Source organism: Uloborus diversus, unplaced genomic scaffold (genome assembly GCF_026930045.1).
Source record: "Uloborus diversus isolate 005 unplaced genomic scaffold, Udiv.v.3.1 scaffold_897, whole genome shotgun sequence".
Lineage (NCBI taxonomy): Eukaryota > Metazoa > Arthropoda > Arachnida > Araneae > Uloboridae > Uloborus > Uloborus diversus.
The window spans coordinates 16,795-37,929 of NW_026559118.1; the positions used below are offsets into that span (position 1 = coordinate 16,795).

The 21,135-nt window shown below is 32.5% G+C and overlaps 1 protein-coding gene across 1 annotated transcript in view; it reads left to right on the forward strand.

The window, feature by feature from the left end:
- Positions 1 to 9,137: 9,137 nt before the first annotated feature.
- LOC129234002 (6-phosphofructo-2-kinase/fructose-2,6-bisphosphatase 1-like) overlaps positions 9,138 to 21,135 on the forward strand; it is a gene marked incomplete at its 3' end in the record, with an annotated part of 54,609 nt that continues 42,611 nt past the window's right edge. The window contains 1 exon segment of the mRNA XM_054867911.1: positions 9,138 to 9,388. Within this exon segment, the coding sequence (XP_054723886.1) occupies positions 9,343 to 9,388 (46 nt within the window).

The following is a 21,135-nucleotide window of genomic DNA, read 5'->3' on the forward strand; positions in this document are numbered from 1 at the left end:
ATTTTTTTTATATTTTTTAATTGTATTTTTTCAACTCCCTCTCTCTATTCAGGGGAAGGGGGAAAACCTCTAAACAGAGATTAAAATATTAATTCCTTTTTATGAAAATTTCGCATTTTGTTTTTTATTGTAAACCCAAGACGTATACAACGTTAGAAATTCAATTTAAAAATCAAATTTTCCAATAGTTACGAGTTAAAAAGTGAGATGACTTAAAAATCCATTTTAAAAAATTTGAAAAGTAATTCCCCCCCCCCTTTAATGTTTAACAAATAGATATTGATCAAATTATGTGCTTTCAATTTTTGAAAGCTGTAACGTGAGAGAAAAAAAGCTTTTTTTCTAAACCCAAGTTCTTGAGAGGGGGTGGTTTGCCCCGGGTGACACCCATCTGGTAGATGACATCCAAAGTTAACTTTAGAGATAAAAAATATAAATACTTTAATTCTGAAAATTTTCGCGAATATATTTTTAATTATATTTCATCAATAAAATTTCAACGAAATATGGCACATATACGTCAAGAGCTAATTTTACACAAAATGCGACGGTATACAAATTTGTACGAATAGCTTTTACTGTACCTATATTTCTTCTTCGTTAAATTTTTAATTTAAATTTTATTGACCGCTTTAGAATGAACCTTAATATGAAAATGTTGAGATTAACTGCAATTATTGAGTGTTGTAATCAGGAAATCAATTACACTTATTTTGTTCCATACTTTTTAGTGAGAACCAAGCTTATAGAAATAGTCTTAATAAAGAAAAAAACATTAGATTATTTCATCGAATCTTTTGGATTCGTGCTTTCTCGCCAGAACTTCTTTGAATTTGCCGATCACTCTTAAACGTTTCAACCTTAGCTACGGGCCTCGACTTACTAATTTGTTACGTTTCTTTTACTATTTTATAACTGAGATCGAACAAAACACTATATTTCTATTTTCACTTGAAAGTGATTACTTGAAAATGTTAGGCAACAAAACCGTTTGCTGACAGTTGCTATTAGTTAAGTTAAAAAGCTAGCAAACTAGGGGACGGCTACAGAAAGTTCGGTAAGCATTCAAGCTAGCTGATTGCCATAATGGCAGTTATTTTCTCATTAGTATCTTTTTATACATGCAATCGAACCAATTGGTAGTCAGTTTTTAAAAAATGCAAGGAGAGTCAGTGAAAAGGAAAGGAAAAAAGAAGCCCGGAGTCGCAGTCGGCATGTTTTGTAACGACTCCGATCCAACTCCATTACCCCAAAATCAGTCCGACTCCGACTCTTCGACTCCGACTCCACAGCCCTGGTACTACCGACGCCTCCGGGGGTGTCGGCGTTATTACACAGGAGGTCTGTCTTTGTCAATTGGGTTTCACGCATGGCTAAGTCACTCCGGTGACAGGAGTAAATGTAGGACCCCTCTCGGAGTAAGCCTTTGTGATCCAGGCCGCTAAAAGTGCTTCTCCACAGGTTTCTCCAGGGCCGATCCTAGCAGGTGTGCAGAGTGTGCGCCGCACAAGGGCGGCCAAAGCAAGGGGCGGTCGCAGGTCGCATCATATATTTCTTATAATCAAGTAAAATTCCTCAAGAATTTCTCACAAGGTAACTCATAATAAGTGGAATAAATATGCTGATTTCTAAATTTGCGTTTTAAACTTATATTTCGAAATCTTTCGAAGGGAGACGATTGAATCTCCCTCCCTCTTGCAACGTCAACAAAGGTCACCTAAAATTGCGGGTTTAAAATTTCAGTTTCGGAGATTTTTCGGGAAGAACGCCGATCCTTCCTGTCTTAAAAAATGGCTTCAATTTGATTTCAATTTTGAAAGAATTTTAGGAAAGAACTGCAACATTACTTTCACCATAAGTCTCGAAAAAGTTCCTAAAACTGCGATATTTGACGTCAATTTCGAAAATCTCTCCATGCACCTTGAATATACTTGACTCTTTTGTCCTTGCAACCAAACACAATTAAAGATTAACTAAAAATATTTTTCATATATCCAAATATCCTAAATAAACAAACAAACCACTGACGTAGACCGGAAGTAGCGAGTCTTATTTCCGGTTAAGCGCCAATCTCCATTGCTAGAGATAGGTGTTCATAGCGAAAGCGATTTTGTTGTGCTTCTTTAAAAAGCAGAATAACGTCTTCTGCGTATTTCAATGCATTAAACAAGAAAGACAAACTTAGTTATTGTTAAAAATTATCTTTCAATGGCTGTGACCTTACCGATCCTTTAGTAGATGGATGGCGAATCTATTGCTAACAATTGATGTTTACAGTGTTCAGGCAATTTTGTTTTCTTTCAGTTCTAGGTAGAATCATGTCTTTTGCGTATTTTAATGCATGAAATGAGTATAATAGGCTTTGCTATTCTCAAAAATTGTCGATCAACGGATCTGATTTTCCTGATCCTTTAAATACAGAAATAAGAGAGAAAAAAAAAGAGTCTTCGTTTGTCGATCATTACCGCGATTTCAATGATAAGCATTTATGAATACCTCCTAAACAGAAATAAAGTTGATACAAAGTCTGCTTTCAAGAATCACAAATCTACTGGATTGCAAGTACTACGTTGTGAATTGTAATTCCTATTCTTAAGTTGAAGCTATTTTTTCAAAGATGGAAGCTTTTCTGCACTGTGTTCACACAGAATGGCTATGACAGGGAGTTTTGGTGTCATATTCAATCAATTCTCCTGTTGTAGCTTTTCAGTTCACACACACTTATTACAGTTGCTACCTAATTTTCAGGTTTGATAATTAATATATTTTATTACATATTTGTTCATCACTTTTTGTTTTTGTTTAATCAACTTGCTTCTGTAGCAAGATTGATATAGGCATAAAAAAAATTGAAAGATAACAAAATTTAAATTTAATCTCCGAGTGCTTTCTCCTGCGTTAAAATTGCTTTGAATGTAATACCAATAGCTGTACTATGATACTATACTAATAACTTTAATTAATGTGTTTGTTTACCGATTGTCGAATATATAAATTTGTTTACAATTAGAGCGCCTAATATTAAAGTACCGTCAATAACTCGAAGTCCCAAGAGACGGGCTAAATGGTTCGAGTTATTGATAGTTCGAGCTATGGGAAGTTTTTTTCTCATGAGGTAATGAATAGTGGTTCTTTATTTTAATCACACAAATCAAACTGTTTGAAACCCGTCAAAACACTGGAAACTTTCAGCTTTGCAGGAAGCAAATAAAAAATTGTTCAGGTTGAGTTTTTCTAATAATCAATTTAATATAGATCAATATAGATCTTCACACATTACAGTAAAAATACAAAGCTGATGAAATTAAGGTGAATGTTTCCAGCTCGTAAATACCTCGCACAAAGTGTGTTTACTACTTAATATTCATTAAGATTCAATCCTTTCGATTTAAAGCATTGGCTTTGATTCGACGATCAAGACCTTTAGAAATTTGAACATCTTTATTTCTGACATCTTATTTGCTCCTGTCCTCATGCTGTACCCGAAAGCAGAACAACATCCCTTCTTTTTATGAAAATTTTGCGCCTTTGAAATTCATGATTAATTGTAAAAATTCAATCAAATTACAGATACGTAAACAGAGCAATTCGTCGTAAGAAGCAATACAAATAAGACTTCCGCCGGAAGTTTTGAGTGACCCCGTGCAGCCCTGCCACCTAGTGTTCAAAAGAGTAAGCGTGGCTTGGAATTTGGTGAATAAAATGCGTGTTTACGGCTTGTAAATTTTGGTATCTTATTACTTTCTTCAAAGATATAAATTGTACATAAGGAGTTTCTTATTATAAAAAAAATTCTTCCTTTTTATAAGATCATTCTTCTGTTCCTCCCCCCCCCCCCTTTTTAAATTCGAACTTGGCATAGAAATATAAAGAACGATTTCTATAGACGTTAAAGATTAGTCAAAATATGCAAATTATTCTTGAGGGGCGGCACATTAGGTCTTTGCACACGGGCGGCCGACACCCTAGGATCGGCCCTGGGTTTCTCCACGTTTTTGCACATTCTTGTAGAATCAATAAGATGAGATAAGAAAAGAACTGTACAACTTGGGTACGGATGATGGCCGTGTGAAAAAAACTCGAACAAAAGAGAAATGCAGGTGTAATAAAAATAGGAGTAAATAAAAACTTCATGACTTGTTCAAGACTCAATGTATTCATGTAGATTGCTTTAGTGCCCCATCTCCTTTTGCTTTTGAACCAGTAAATAAATGGGAAATTTGAATGCACATGGAAATCTTTCGGATAGGGTCTTAATCACCGGATATTGGCCATAAAACTATTCCACGTGTGGTTTTTACTTCTGCAATCTGTATTATAGTAAGATAGTTGAAGGTCTGTATTTCACTTGCGTACGAGCCAACTATAATTTTTATTGTGGAAATTAAAAGATGGATGCATTGGGACAAAATAGTGACAAGATGAAGCAGAAAAGGTATGATAATTTTTCTACTAGTAAGGCATTGCTTTTTTTAAAAATAGCGTTTTTATAAATCTCAGCCCCATCCAACAGTGGCTCACCCACGGAGAGGATAAAGGGCTCTCTCTTAGAGACTAAGCTCCCCCCCCCCTCATTAGGCCTAAAAATTCGGAATTTTATATCTGATTTTCAAAAATTTCCCCGGGGGAAACCCCCCGTACCTCCTAAAATTGGGGATATTCTATACGGTCGACCGAAGCACTTTTACGCGGAATTTTTTCAATGAATTTTCTACATTCTATGTTTTAACGTAGGAAATTGCAGGCATTGCGGTTTTATGAAACATTTAATGGAGTCAAGATAAGTATATTCAGTTGTTCCTTAATTTGTTTTTAACCGCCGTTAAAAAAATCATTTTTAAGTCCAAGTCGGTTGCTTAAACTTACCCCGGACACGGGGCACGTTTACGTATATTTATATAGACACCTAACGTGGTTCTGTTAGAGTGTTTTGAACATAATGTGTTACCATAGTTAAAATAAAGCAAATTTATTACAGACTGAATAGAGTATAAAGTAAAAACTGAGCGGGCATGAATACAGCACTACATGATTGTAAGCTATAAGATACGAATTTGTAACTCAATTAAAAAATAAAATAGTGATTTTCAAAACTAAATAGCCTGATGATGCTAAAAGGTTCTGAGACAGTTTGGAGCGAAAAAAGCGTCAGGGCACGTTTAGAAGTAAGCCACAGTATAGAATGTGCGTAAAGGTGCTCAGACGTCAACGCGTAAATTTGCCCTGTCGCCAAGCTTGGATTAATTTTTATCGTGCAAAAAAAGTTAATAACATTTCAGTTCATACATATACAATTCTCAAAAAAGGATAAAATTGTGCTAATTTTTATATATTTGTTCTTTCTTAACTAATATTTGTTCACAATAAACTTCAAAACGTTCAACTCAAAATTTACTCGACTTGGTAGAAAACCGATAATTCCTTCTGCATGCTAGACGGAAGCTCGACTGATGCTTAAAACCTTGTGAGGATATTTGCTAGGAAGCGGCATCAATCTGTGTGTGTGTTATGACTGTTGGCCCTCCAGTTATAATTCGCTTTGAAAAAAGTTCGTTTTGTAAACGTGCCCCGGTCTACCCTAATCCACCGAAAGAGGGGGCTCTACACAGGGTTGCCTTTTTCCCGTCCAAAACTTGTTTTTTTTTTTTTTTTTTTTTTTTTTTTATTATCCCGCTGGGAAATACTGGGAAAAAATACCAGGAAAAGTGGTAAATTAGATAAAAATAGAACAACGTTTAAAAGCACAAAAAGGATAAAAAGTTTTTAAAAACGCAGACATGTTTCGGAGGCAATAGCCTCCTTCCTATTGCCTCCGAAACATGTCTGCGTTTTAAAAAACTTTTTATCCTTTTTGTGCTTTTAAACGTTGTTCTATTTTTATCTAATTTACCTTGCACAAAGCTATCGCTTTTCAAAAGTGGTAAATACCGGAAAAAAACTTCTAAATAACAATATGTGAGAAATATTTTGACTATCTGAATATGATGTGTAGAATGAAGGTTAGAAATAAATAGTTATTACAAATTCTCCTTGGGTTTTTAATTATTGTGTAAGAAAGGAATATAAATAAATAAGAATAGGGAAGTTGCAACCTATTAAATGTTCATATTTTAGCTATTGGATATTGTTAATTGACCCTCAAAACTAAAAAATTCACCATCGTCGAATTTTAAACCAGCGTGATTTTGAATGAATTTTTAAAAATCCACGCGCAAAAGTGCGCTCTTCTGAAACGTCACGAGCCTACGTCACAGGGCGCGAACGGGCAGCCTTCCGCCGAAGATCCCTTGTTTTCGCTAGGGAAATTTTGAGCGTGCTGATATTTTTATTTTTTAGAAATTCAATAATCCTTTTGAACACACTATGGATACCGGATTCGTTAAAGCACAATCTAAATAATCTTCCTCATGTAACATCAATGATGATATTCGAGTATTTCCGAGAGGATGAGAGGTTTAATGTTCCAGAAACGCGAGGAGTTAAATGCAAGGAGATAAGCCTTTTACGTTTCGTCTTCGAAGCCGAATGCGTGACCTTCGGCTTCTCCCCTATCGGAAGAGTGCATGACGTCACTTCCTATGCCATTTGACGTCACAAGTGCTTGAACTTAAAAAGTTAATTTAAAAAAAACTACTTATCGTATCGCAAAATTTTTTTCACCTATGATGTTCATACATGTTACCTTATCATATAAAAATAAAATTGAAAAATTGAAAACTTCCCTATTATTGCATAATAACATAAAATTTGCTCACAATTTCTTTTATCAATAATTAATTTCCTAAATAAATATTTTTGATCACAATAAACTAAAATTTTTAAACTTTAAAATACCAGGGTCATCAAGAGAAGCAACAAATAATTTGTGTTAAATTTAAATAAAATTTGCAAAAAGTCTCTTAATTAGTGTTTCGTTATATGATGCTAAGATCCAATGTGGAAGTAGAAGACGAAGAATACAAACACGATTATGATTTGTAATTTGTGTATTGTTTTTCAAGCTATTATTTTCTTAGAACTGAATTCTAATATTTTAAAAGATTGTTCTGAATTTATATTTTTAATAATCAGTTTTTTTCGTGTGGGAAAAACATAGTATTTCCCAGGACGGTAAGTACCGGTGGCGGAAAAAACCTTTCCAACCTTTGCTCTGCATCACAATCCTTCTCCACACCCTCTCCCCTTACAAGGTAAATAATCAAAAAAAAAATATAATAAAATAAAATAAAATAAAATAAAATAAATAAATAAATAAAAATAAATAAAGGAGGGAAAAAAACGTACAATTCAGAAATAATAATAAATAAATAACGCACCTTTAATAGATTTTGTAAAAATGGTATGAAATTTCGTTCTACTAAAGGTAAAGTCAAGTAAAACTTCAAACACATGTTTTTTATACATGAATTTAACTTTTGTTTTATTATTTAACATGTCCAAAAAGGAAAAGCACATTTGGAAAAAATAACTTTTTCACATTTTAGCGGGGAGGGCCCCCGGAACCCTCATACCAGGGGGCCCCTTTCCAGTACCTAACCGACCACCCCAGAAGGAGCCAGTCCGGGCCTGCATTCGAGTTCGTGTACTTGGTCTCACAGGAACTGCCTTTATGAACTTTCGATCAATATGACGGACAAATACATTTCAGCATAGGACATAATTTTCAACACAAAAAATAAGGAAATCATGTTCAGAGCGAACGCTCAGGCAACTGTTAGAGCAAGCGCTTACCGTCGCTAGGCCACACGGAGGCCCGATTTCGGTATGTTTAGTTACAATGCCAGTCGCCTATAAAGAAAACAAGCTTAAACTGGCACATTTTTTTGCTCTCTGCAAATAGTTGTAAATTATGTAAATATTCAATCATTTATCAACTACAATATTCTTCCACAAGCAAGGTTGCATCCATTGACAGAGCCCGATCATTCTGATGTTGGACACGGGGCACAGTTCTATTTCAGGGCCCCCCTATGGCCCGACTTAGATTTTTGAAGACATTAGGCATGAAATTTATTTTGCCCCCCCCCCCTCCCCCATTCCTGCTTATTCTATATAATGAAGCTATAAAATATTTCGATACCATGCTAAATTTGGAGGTACCTCATATCACAATAGAGTATTATGCATTTAAAAAATAGAAGAGATATTGTATACGATAGTTATATAAGCTGTGGTTAAACTTTGCTCGTTGCATTAAACCGTAAATATCAAAGTTACCTATGATATAACTTTTAATAGTAAATACAGACTACACTTGGAGTGGTTTTAGGATTTGTAAAGACATCAAGTTTTTAAGGGGAATTTTATCAACAAATAAGAGATTTTTTGTTTCTCTTAGCATTTACACAAATATAAATGATATCACTGTACTCTAGATTCTGAGTGAAATCATTATTTATTTTTAATTATCATGATAAATTAAGGGGATTTTGGGCCCCCCTGAAATCTGAGGGGAGGGGCCTGTGCCCCTCATGCCCCTGCGGCAATCAGGCTCTGTCCATTGACCATAACTTAAATTTTTATCTCCAAGGACGCCAGAACATAAAGGTTGAATAGTTCCAAAAAGCTTAGATAGCGCTCTTAGATATTTTTGACATTCATGTCCTTATTTTTCCAATGTTTTGTAAATACATCATACTCATTTGACAGCACACTAAATGTATTGTAATAAAATCAAAAGAAATTTTCTGAGCTGATTAAGAGAGCGATGAAGAATTTGAGCATTTCATTAACTTTTGTGTGATTGATATTTTCGTCCAAGTAAATAAGAGTACACTTCAGTTACTAATTCTTGATATTTTTCTTAGTGAAAGTTATCTAATAAACTGAATTTACGTCATGTAATAAATAAAGTGTTTTTTTTTTTTTTTTTTTTTGGGGCACTTTCATGTGCAGTGAAATAAAATGCTTGGCAAGTGTATTTTTTCTAATCTTACCACACCATTTCTTCGATAAAGTTGAAATAAAACATCTCCAGTGAACTTTCAACCCTCATTCAAGGTTATTCATTCATCAGTTTCTCATCAGCAGCTCAGTCACCACGCGCTCGAGTTCTTTCGAAGGACTACGCAAAACAGTGTCGTCATTCCACGTCCGTCATCTGACCAGTGATCTTGCCAAGAATTTCAAGGCGGAGCATACACAGAAGTCCATAACCTTGAATCATTTTAGATTGATAGCATTTCCGCTGAAAAGCCATCCGGTATTCTTTGTAACAAAGAAGAAGAAATCAAAGCATTTAATTTTTGCTTTGTATTTAAAAACAAAAACACGCTAGAATTTTCTGATATTGGGTTTTAGAGATCGGCAACACCGGCTAAGTGACACTGTTTTCGTTTTGTAATGGCCGCGCGCAAAAAGTCTGGAACGAAACCTTTTCCCATTAGAGGTAAATTTAATATTTTATCTCAATTATTTGAATGCTAAAAATAGAACAAATATATTTACTCTTTAATGTGTGACATAGATTTCTGTCGTATTCAGTTTTAAATATTCAAGTTTCATGTAACATATTGTTGAGCGTGAAACTAATCTAGAAATTTTGTTTGTTTTGATACTCGCAGCTTTACTTTTGAAGGAAAAACATTTTTCATTCTATACGTATAAGGTTTCTTTACACAATTTTTTATCTTTCTGGTATTTTAAATTTAACTGAAAAAAATGCAATCAATTATTTGCTTAATGAAATAATTATTTGTGTGATGACAGGTACAGCTGTAGTTTTCTCATGTAGCGTTTAAAAAGTGTACAATGCTTTTTATAAATGGTTGCTTTACTTCATATTTTAATATATGATCAGTTGTATCGTTATTCAAATTTTTCTTAGATCATTGCTTGTTTCATTTATTTTTATTGTACACTAATGTTGTTAATATTTATTTGTATTGAAAAAGATGAGAAAAATCGTTTGTTTCATGCATCAGACAATGTTCCAGCATTATTCTTGCTTCAATGGAAAAATGAATGGTATGATTTATGTATTTACATCACAGTATACTTTTGTTCATATTTTTGGGTAATAAGTATTTAAGCTCAGGGCCGAATTTAGCTCCATGCGTTTCTAGGCAGATTTGAAATCTGCCTCATCCCCCCTAAAAGGAGCAAAAACTCAAACACGCAAAAAAGAGTTCCCGAAATTTAAACTGTCAAGCTTATGAAGAAATGATGATGTTTCACATTCAGGGGCGGGTAGAATTTTCTGATATTCAGTTTTAGAGGTGGGGGTCACAGCTATTTCCCAAAAAATTCTTTATTCAGCAATTTTTGCTGACGACATAAAATTTGGAGATAATATTGCAACATATTATTTTTTCTTTCTTTTTTACTTTTAAAGTTGTTTTTTAAAGTTACCTATCGTTCCTTCTCATTAGATGTTGTGTACGTATGTATGATATACATGTAAGTTCGTGTTTTATCATTCGGTAAAATTCGAATTTTCTTCCTCCCAAAAATTTTAGTTCGCTATTTTCATCTTCATTTACTATTGCACGCGGATCAATTACCATGATTGAAGAACATTTGATTTTCATAAGATGTTGGATAGTAATCATTATTAAATTAAAAGAAAAAATTGTTTTGGTGAAAGATGAAAGGACACTTATATTTTATTTTCAAGAATAAAAAATCCATTTAAAAAATGTGTGGTTAAAGCAAAATTTGACGCCCCTGAAAATTTTGTCGCCTAAGGCAGCTAGCTGCCTACTCTGCCTACTGGAAAATTGGGAACCGTTTAAGCTAATAAAGAAAGAGGGGAGAAGAGTAACATGAGTTTTACAACAGTTTTTTCTTTTAGTGAAATGGTTTGAATATTGTCGCCATTTTAAGATTTTCAGCTTATTTTATCAGGAAAAAATACTAGAAATGTGTGCAATCAGATCAAGATAACAATTGTGGTCATTCTAATCAAACACCTTAATTCATAATGAAGGTAGAAGGCATCATTTCCTCTAGTAACAATAAGATTTGAGTTTTTCTGTGATTTGCTAGCATTATCATCAGCACTCTCAAGTTTGTTCAATTGTTGTTTCTTGAATGACCGACTAGTGTTCGTTCTTTCCCACAATTATTTCAAAATTTTGCCTTTTGTAATTAAGATTTTTGAGGTGACTGAAAATGAATTACAGGGGAGGAGAAAAGATAAATGGTAAAGGCCTGAGTTAAAAGCTGAAGAACAAGAAAATGCCTTAAAAAATATTTAAACTTGTAGTACATACTCAAAAATTGGTAGTTTTCAAGAGTCTCTTTAGACTGTTATTCAATGTAAAAATGAAATTGTAGAAAAAAAAACTGAGGAATTGAAAGTAATTACAATGAGTGAACAATAGCAATGAAGAATTTCAAATTGAAAGTAGAAAATAAACAAATAACAGGATAAAAATGCTGTTATAAATAAAGAGTATGAGAAAATTGTTAATGCACATGCCATTGAAATTCAGTGGTGAACTAAGATCCAGCTTTGTGGGTGTTAAAATAATGAATGAGACAACTAAAAATTCTATTTTGGCTTTGGTCAAAAATACACTAGTACATACAGGGCCAGCTCTAGTAGTTTTGCGGCCCCACGCGATGTTGACAAGTGCCGCACCCTGATCTTAATAATACGTATTTTTTCACAAATCATCAAGCATACTCTCATGTTTAACTACAATTTGAGCTGCAAAAAAAAAAAAATAAAGAAAAACAATTTAACAAATTTGAGTTTTTTTTTAAAATTATTTTATTACCTCCTTATATTTTGCCATCACGAAATTTGCTTCTAAAATCTGGCACCCTAGGCGTTGACCAGGTCTCCTACACCAGAACCTGGCCTGAGTATGCAATTTCTAACTAAGAGAATTTATTCAGATTGTAATTTTTTTTAACCCATTCCATGACCAGCCCGAAATGCCGTAAGGCGCATGCCACAGATAACGAACGGAGTTGCTTTTTGCTACGTTGTAACAGCACTTTTTGCCCCATTTTGCTATCGGGGGTTTTAATGTTGTTTTTGCTGTTGAGCTTGCATTCGAAAATCGCTCCGCTTTATTAATTTTTAGGTACTAGATTAAGTACTGCAATAAAATACAGGGTTGCTAATATGTGTTAAAATATTCATTAAATTTACACAGTAAATAACGGGAAAATAATAAACAATAGAGGATAGGACGAAAAGCAATTATTTTTATAACACTAATTATTTTATTGACTTATTTTTCTTTTTGCTTTTATCTCAGTGTATAATTTTTTTTTCTTTTTATACACTTGAAAAATCAAAACTGTTAAATGTAAGAAGATCTATCTTTCAAAAGGGCTCAACAAAACATTCTTCAAACAATTGACTGATCGATCCAACCTGTGAGCATGGGAATTGAATGGACAAAAATGCTTTAACTGTGGGAATGATTTTCTAAGAGGATAAAAAGTATTCATCGGTTCCTTTTGATATATTTTGACCCTTCAAAACGACCAATTAGCTGGTCGGTTCTTTTATCGTAACTCTGACTTTTAAATCCCTTCTGAGTGTCCAGATATCAGTTGCTCAAGCGTGGGAAGTATTTTAAAGATAAATGATTACAAAAGATAAAAACTTGTGGCGAATCCCCTATTTCCCTAAGGGATACTTATGCGCATGTAAGTAAAAGACCCCATCTGAGAAAGGAATAACAGAGACAGCCTGGGAGAGGTCGAATCCATAAGGAGGTGTCCCCCTTGGTGTCTTGTGGTCAACCTTTCCACATTATTTTCTTACAACAAAACAGTTTGAATCAGAAAGGAATTTCAAAGCAAGCTTTAACTGCTTGTATTTGGGAACATGTCTTCAGAAGAAAAAAAGAAAATCTTGCTTGAAATAGAGTCGGATTGTTTTCCTTTTTTTAAACATACTTCGATAAATTTTAGTTTCATTGGATTATTTACTAATTAAGGCAATTTGATTATTGGAAAGAAACCAAATATTTTATTTCTATTTTTAAAATCTCATAAAAGAAGGTGTAATTAAAAAATTGGAGCTATTTTAAAACAATAAATAAAATCCGGAAAAGAAAGGGAGAAAAGGAATGTTTCATTTCGTATGAGTAAAGCGAAAAGAACTCAAGATATTATCATTTCATTTGTACTGTAGCATATATTTTTTTTTTATGGCCCACTATTACGTATAGTCAATGCGGTTGTCATAATTTTTGTTTCTGAAATTAAAAATATTCAAAACCGTATCGCTAAAAATCCATCAAAGGGTGCCACGAATATAAAAAGTTATAATTTAAGTTTGAAAATATCATCATTTAAAAATAAATAAAGAAAAAAAAATAAATAATAAAAAATAATCATAGTATACAAATAAATAAAAAGCGTAGTAAACACATCATAATTTTAAAAAAACATACTTGTACAAAATTAAGATATGTAAGAGAATTTTAAAAAATATTATTGCGTAAAATAAATTATAAAATTTGAGGATTATGAAACATTATTTAAGGATGCTTGTGTAAGAGGGTGGATCTTTGATAACAAGAAAAAAATATTTCCGTTTCTTTGCTTTATTCAAGCATAGAAATATTGGTAAAATGAGTAAGGAAACATTTTCACACTTGTTCATTATGAGTTCAAATGCCAGAATGCTAAGAAACAAAGCTTCCACGAAAAGATAAAAATGTATTGCCTGAATATTTAAAGCATTATACGTGTCCCATCCAAGAGTACTTGAAAGGTTAATATCTTAGTAAAATAAAATAAATTACAACAATAGTTTCTTGAAATACTATAAGTTATATCCCTTTTGACTAAGGAAAAGAGCTTGATTACCGCTCCCCTAAAAGCACCAGAGCCCAACAGAGGATCGCCGACACATATTCGGCCGAAGCAAAAACTGCAAGAAACGACGTGACGACACAGGTTCGTCGAAGGCAGTTAGGAACCATTTTCTTGCGACGAGCCTGAATCGGCCGGGGCAGTTTTAACATAAACTGCGCGGCCGATCCTGTATCGGCCGGGGCAAGGAATGGGTTAATCAAAATATCTTTTTGAGCGACATATTGACGGTGAAACTGCTGAAAGAAGTTTGTCAAATGATTCTGAAAGTAAAGTTGTCTTTTGTGGAGCCTGCATAGCATTCGGAGAAGTTTTGGTTACCAGGGGTGCCCACCCAAGAGTTGCCATAGCATTGAAATTTTTAGGAAGTAGGGTGTTTTGAGGGATATTTTCTTTTTTTTTGGGGGGGGGGGGTATGGTCTTTGTGGTATTAGGGTGCATTAGCCCTTGAGGGGAGGGGGGGCATTCTTGTGATTTCTGTAATTTTCATGGTAACTCACTAGAACTCTGCTCCTGCATTTTTTTTTTTTCGATTTTGTGTGGATGTTTGGGGATATTAGATAGAAATTTGGGCTATGTATGCATGGAAAGAGGTTTTGAAGACTATAGGGCAGCAACTGGCAGACCATGGTCTAGGTTTGGGCCATAGAAGGTCAAAAATTGAACCGCCAAAAATGTTTTGAAAATAAATTACACAAATTAATTGTTTAGGAGATAAGTTCCTGGACTACAGGCAGTAACTTCAACATGGGGGAATGGGGGTGACCTGTCTCTAATGGGTGACACCCGTAAGGGGGGGTAACACCTAAAGTGGATTTAAGAGTTAATAAAAAATATTAATACCTTAATTCTGAAATCGTCACCCAACATTTCCTAAGTTGCATTAAATATATGAAATTTCAATGAAAATGAGAGCACCTGATGCAGAAAAGCACAAAAAGAAATATGCACAAAAAAAAAATCTGAAAAGTGGACAAATTTCATGCTTTTATAACAGCTAAAAAGTTTTTTTTTTTCGGTGGGATAGGGAAGAGTGACAAATAATCTTGAGTAAATCTTTTAATAACCTATCCTTGACCATTGTGTATAGTTTAACCTGGTTATTTAATCAGAAGCTTAACTTTTTAAGTTTTGAGACCATATTCAAGGGGCTTTAGCTGTGATTTTAAACTGAAGGTGTTTTCTTTTTATTTTAACTTTGTCTAGGGGTGGAAGATTAAATTCAGCTCTGTTCATAATACAAATCAAATCTATGCTTTATTTACAGAACAGTATAACTCTTAAAAATATTGGGGGGAAAAAAAGTCAGAAATAAATAAAATAATTAAATAAATATCAAAAATTGGAGTGTAGTGTATTGAGATAGTCAGTCTGTCAGGAAAACTGGATGTCAATATAGATTCTGAACTTAACGGCGGATTTACTTCAAACAACTATTGTTGGAAATACCTCTTGATGAACAACTCCCAACTTTGACTCTGAGAGTTTCGGGGAACTTGACTCCGACTTCTGTGCCCGAAAATTAGTCGGACTCCCCGACATCGACTCTGACTTCGTAGCTTTGGCAAAAATCTATGCACAGAATAAAAATAACTGACTCCAACTCTTGGAAATTAGACTCCGACTCATTTATCTCAAAATATGTCCGACTTCGCAAACATCGGCTGAGTTGAGAACTTAAAGGGAAGATGACCGATTCCAACTCCGAGTCTATGAATTAAAGGCCTTCGACTCCCGAATCTGACTCTTTTGTCCCAAAATGAGATTGACTCCGACTCCGCAGCCATGGTTTTTACTGAGAGATAATTATTCCTAATATGATCTGTTTTTATTTTCACTCTAAAGTTTTAAATTTTGTAATCGGTTTTTGGCGGATCAATTCGGAGTCCTCTATGTTTCTACATAAAGATGCGCAGACATTTTTTTTACAGTTGACATTTTATTGTTTTTATTTCTTTTTGAAAGCACATTAATTCATTTTAAAAAATAGTTTTTGACAACAGGGGAAGAACAAACTTTTTTTTTTTGATGTGATGCTTTTTTTTTAATCAGCTTATTATTTTTTTTTCTTTTTGAAAGCGGTTAAAGATTTTTTCGTAATGTAAAAATTGTATTAGCTGCTTTGTTTTAAAGATGCTATTTTATTTGTTCGTTTATTTATTTATTTATTTTTACTCATCTAATTTTTTAGATGAGTGAGGCATTTTTATTCCTAGAAATCAGCTTAAAATATTAAAAGTTATGTTTGAAACAATTTTCCATTTAAGCTATTTTTGAGAATATTGATTATATACTAGAAAGTAGATATTGGTATACAGGAAAGTGACTTGTTTAGTTCTGGATGGAACTTCTTGTTGTTCTCTCTCTAAATGTTTATGATTTGACAAAGATTAGCCTGTGTTTTGGGAGGAGAAAACCCCAAAAACTATTCATAGTGATTAGATAACTTCAAATTTACCACTCAAGCTTTAACGCTAGAAGAAAAAAAAATGAAGATCAGAAGCTAAAATTAGAAAGAATAAAGTTCAAGGTAAAGTTAAATTATGAAAAAAAGAAGAGGGATAAAGAAAATATCCAAAAAGATTATATATTTATAAGTTTTATACATCTTTTAATATAGTTGAAAATCAAGAAGGGGGAAAATTATATAACATTGGTGTTGTTGAACCCCACTAAAATCAAGTTCTAGCTTTATGTGTGGGTGGATCTAACATTTTTGAGAGGAAAAGAACTACTATCTCAGCATAGTAATAGAAATGCTTTGCTTTAATATATTTTTACCTTACAGGCTTTCCATAAATGTCACACTTATTTCAACAATTCCCTATGTGATGTCCCTCTTCACCTTAGCGCCCCCCTCCCACCATTCCTTTTGTCACATGTAAGGCACCATTTATTAATTATGGAAGAATGATTTTGGCAATTTTAACCCCCTCCATGTAAGAGTACGTAAGATTTTTCAAACCCCTCCTCCCTATTCAAACGTAAAATTCCATTTGGTTTTCCAAAATAATAAAATAACGCATCTTAGATCACTGGATCGCTGGAATCGTTATTAAATTCACTATTATTGTTGAAGTAAATCTTTTTGTTCAAAGAACTAAAAAGTTGAGATCTAGACCGAATGTTTTCTCTTTTTTTTTTTTTTTTTTTGGTATATGATGCGATAATAATTAAAAATAAAGCATGACATACATAGTGCGATTCTTTTATTACATATTACGCTATTTGTTATTTATAGAACAATCCTAATACGTTTTTACCTTCCAGATGCAAATGAAATATGATCAACTGCCAAATCGTTTGATCGCGCGATTTCTAAAATATAAAATATCGACTTGGAAAAATTTTTCATTCCCTCCCCCTTGGCACTTACTGCCACTTTGAAGAACTGTCCTTCCTCCCTTCAAGGTGTGACATCATTTGTAGAGGGCCCCTTACAAGAAATAAATTCAATTGCTTCTGAAATTTCTCACTAAGTACTGGAGGTTTTAAAATGTTGCCTGGCAGTAAAATAGTCCATGTTCAGGAACTAGAATTAATGTTTAAAATCATCTATTTTACTCTTTTTTATTTATTTATTTTTTAGTTTATGCTTGGAATTTACCCAATCTTTTCACTTGGAGCTGCTCCCACTTAGAGCTTTGATTAAAACTTCTGTTTTCAGTGCTTTTCTTGCTTGAAAATGTTTAGTCTTTATGCAGTTCTTAAGCTTTGATTTATTCTTAAAATCTACTATTTTCACAAATTTTTAGCTTTCCGATATTTGAAGGAAACATTTTAATAATTCCGAATCCCAAATCGATTTGGATTGATTTTATTGTTACTTAAATAATTTGGTTCATAATCACTGTCTAAAAGATTGATCACTTACCTATATGACATTGCATTTGCAGGAATGCTGTGAACTACTGCAGGATCAAATTCAAACAATGAATCTAGTTGTATCTAATAAGGCTGTATTTTTTTTTAAATGCATACATAGTTGAACCATGAAGCCATTGTGGCATATGTTCGAGAGCACATAACCCAACTTTTCCCTCAAGCCATGAGGTCCAGCTTTGAATGTCTTCCTACAGAATGATGCTGTATGTTTCATAAGAAAAATAGACCATTGAGAAAACTTTTTTAAAAGGCCTGCCTCATAATGCAGTGGGACGAATGTTCTGAGAACAACCGCTCGTATATAGAAACCGTAGATATACTCAAGAAGACCTAAAAAAGTGCAGTGCGAAAACAAAACCTACTTATTAAAATCGCAGAAAAACACCAATCTCATGTATACAGTTTACTTTCGAACTTTTACCTTAACCCCTGCTTAATCCAAGAAAACATTGACTTTTTTCATCTTATAAGCAATTTTAATTTTTTTGGAGCATTTCCGATTGAAAATAAAACTATAAATTTTTTTCACAATAACAGTTTATAACTGTGTCAGGGTTGTTTGGTTTAAACCAAGCGGGTTTTTTTTTCATCATTTTCCCCCAAATGTTTTCATAAATTCTATGTATTGATGCAAAGTAACTAGCAAAGTTTTATAGATAAATTACAGATTTAATAAATTTAGAAACTTATATTTTTTAAGGTAATGCAAATTTGCTAAATAGTTTTTCTTTTGTTCTTTGAAATCAATGCAGCTTTCCTATTAGGCAAGGCAGTTTTTCTAAAACGGGTAAAAATGGGTTTTCTAAAAAGATAAGTTTTTCTAAAATTACATGAAGAAAAAAGTCAAGTAGCTCTTTTTTTTTATTTATTCAACTATCATTATTTTTCAGTCTTTTGCATTTCAAAATAGTCCAAAAAGCATATTTCAGCCAAAACTTCATTAACTACCTAAGTTTGCTAGATTTCTTAATATTCATTGAGATAGATTATGTGCCATTGAAGCGATGCAGTGTATATAAATTTTAATGCTAGAATATTTAAATGACAAGAGAAAAAATAACTAAAGAAGACCAAGAACACTAAGAGTAGGCATAAAATTGTGCTTATACTTGCACACTTTTTGCATCCCCGATAAATGATGCAGTCAGAGCAAGGAAAGAAAATATATAAAATTATGAAAATAGAAAATATTCTTGTAACTCAATGCTCTCATGAAAAAAAATTACTACCGAATTTTCACCTTTCAAAAAAACTTCTTTTTTATCTCACTATTATAAATGAAGTCTCATGTATGAATTTTGAAAGAATCAATCAACATTAATTTTTATGAGTCTTCGTTATTAAAATATGTTAAGAGTATTTTTATACTGAGGCTCCTTATTATTTTTTTTCTTTTATAAAGAAATTGTATTCCTAAATACATTAAACCAAGAAAAATAATGTCTACAGGGTTCGTACGGGTCATGGAAATCCTGGAAAGTCATGGGAAAAAAATATGCAAATTTCAGACCTGGAAAAGTCATGGAAAATTGAAATTTTCATTCAGAGTCATGGAAAATTATTTAAAATCATGAAAAAATGTCCTGGGTAAGGAGAGAAAGTAACAGTAGCTAAAACAGCATTAGAAATATTGAGTGACACCTAACAGTATCGCATATTAAAACTGGAAAATTGAACGATCCCAAAAACAAATCTAAATTTTGAAATCTCATTACATCCACTTCTGTAAGCCGCTCGTCTTTTTTTGCAATGTGATGTTACTGCTTGGACATCACTCATTTTGCATTTACCATTATTTTTAACACTTATTATATTTTATATTCTGTAGTAGCGAACTATCACATTCTTGATTTTGCCACGCCCATTTAAAAAATGCAATTCAATTGCATCCAAGTTTGTTTCTATCAGTCGTAAAATTTTACTAATTTTATCAGGGTTTATATAAATTTGTTAAAAGTTTTAAAAAATGAAGGTCTTTAGTTAGGTGATAGAATAGAGAAATAGGTGAATCCTAAAATTCTAAAACAGTAGTTCCCAACATACGGCCCGCAAGACTAATCTATGCGACCCACTGCTACATTCAATGTCAGGAATCAAACACTATGTTCTGGAATTTCTGAACCTATTAATTTATATGTATTTGAAAATGTGCAAATAAGTAAACAAGTACATTTGAATCAGAAGATTTATTCGCTACTAAATATTTTTCTTTCTTTTTTTAAATATAAATACTTGGTTTAGAAACATGTATTTACTAAAGAATGTGACTTTTCTTTAATGAAACAAAGTACTGTCAAGTTATTTGTATGCTTAAATGCACTGCTGCTGCTAAAAGGCAACGTTTGAGCAAATTTATTGAAACTTAGTGTAATGATTCATTCAACCTTTGTCCCATTCATTATCATTCTACCTGTTTATAAAAAAATTATTAGACTTTTAAGCACCGTTATATTTACTGTATTTTTACTTTACTTAAAGTATGATGAAGACAAGTAAAAATAGTTTAGTTTTTTAGGTGTACACTGATATTTTTTCAATCACAAGTAAGTGCTTCAATGAGTTAGTGGCATTCACGTAAAAGTACTAATACAGTGGTGGACAAAATTATAGACTCAATTTTTTTCTCTTTTGTTTCAATTATAGCATGACTCAGTTTAAATTATTTTCATTGAAGTTAAGATGAATAGTTGAAGAAATAGTTCTAAAATTAGTAAATCTTATCAATTAAGTTAAAAAGTTCATGAAATTAGAAAATTTGCTAATTTCATATTTTATCATTACGTGAAACCTGGACAAAAGTATAAACTCAAAGGCAAAAAATCCAGGATTACGAGAAAGTTTCGTTCGAAAATGTTAATTTAATGCCATAGAATGAATAAATATTGCCATCAGTGATTGCTAACAGTTTTGTTTTTGGAAATTAATGAGAAACATATAAATGCACCGCTGGACAAAATTATAAACTCATTTTTTTTTTCATTTTTTCAATCATAATTGAACTCAGTTAAAAAAGTTTTTGTTCCAGTAAAGATAAATAACTGACTAAATAGTCCTAAGTTCAGTATAACTCATAAAAAATATAAAATAAGTAATTTAATTTAAAAAATTCTCAACTTTGAAAACTTAATAACGCATGAAACCTGGACAAAAGTATCAACTCAAAAGTAAGAAACTCTGAAGTTTGGTAGAATTTTATTCAACTACTTAATCATTTAATATCCAAAAATGAACAAATGCTGAATTAAAAAATGACAAACTTACGATACTGCATAAACACAATTATAAGCTGACAAAATTTAAATTTTTTAAGTTTAATTAAGTTACATTTGCAATTATTGTAAAAAAAACCAAAGCATGGATTTATGAAAATGTAATTTTGCTATTAACATGGATAAATTGAAAAAAAAAACCAATATTTGAAATGTTTTAAAAATTAACACTGCATTAAATCTAGCCATTCGTATA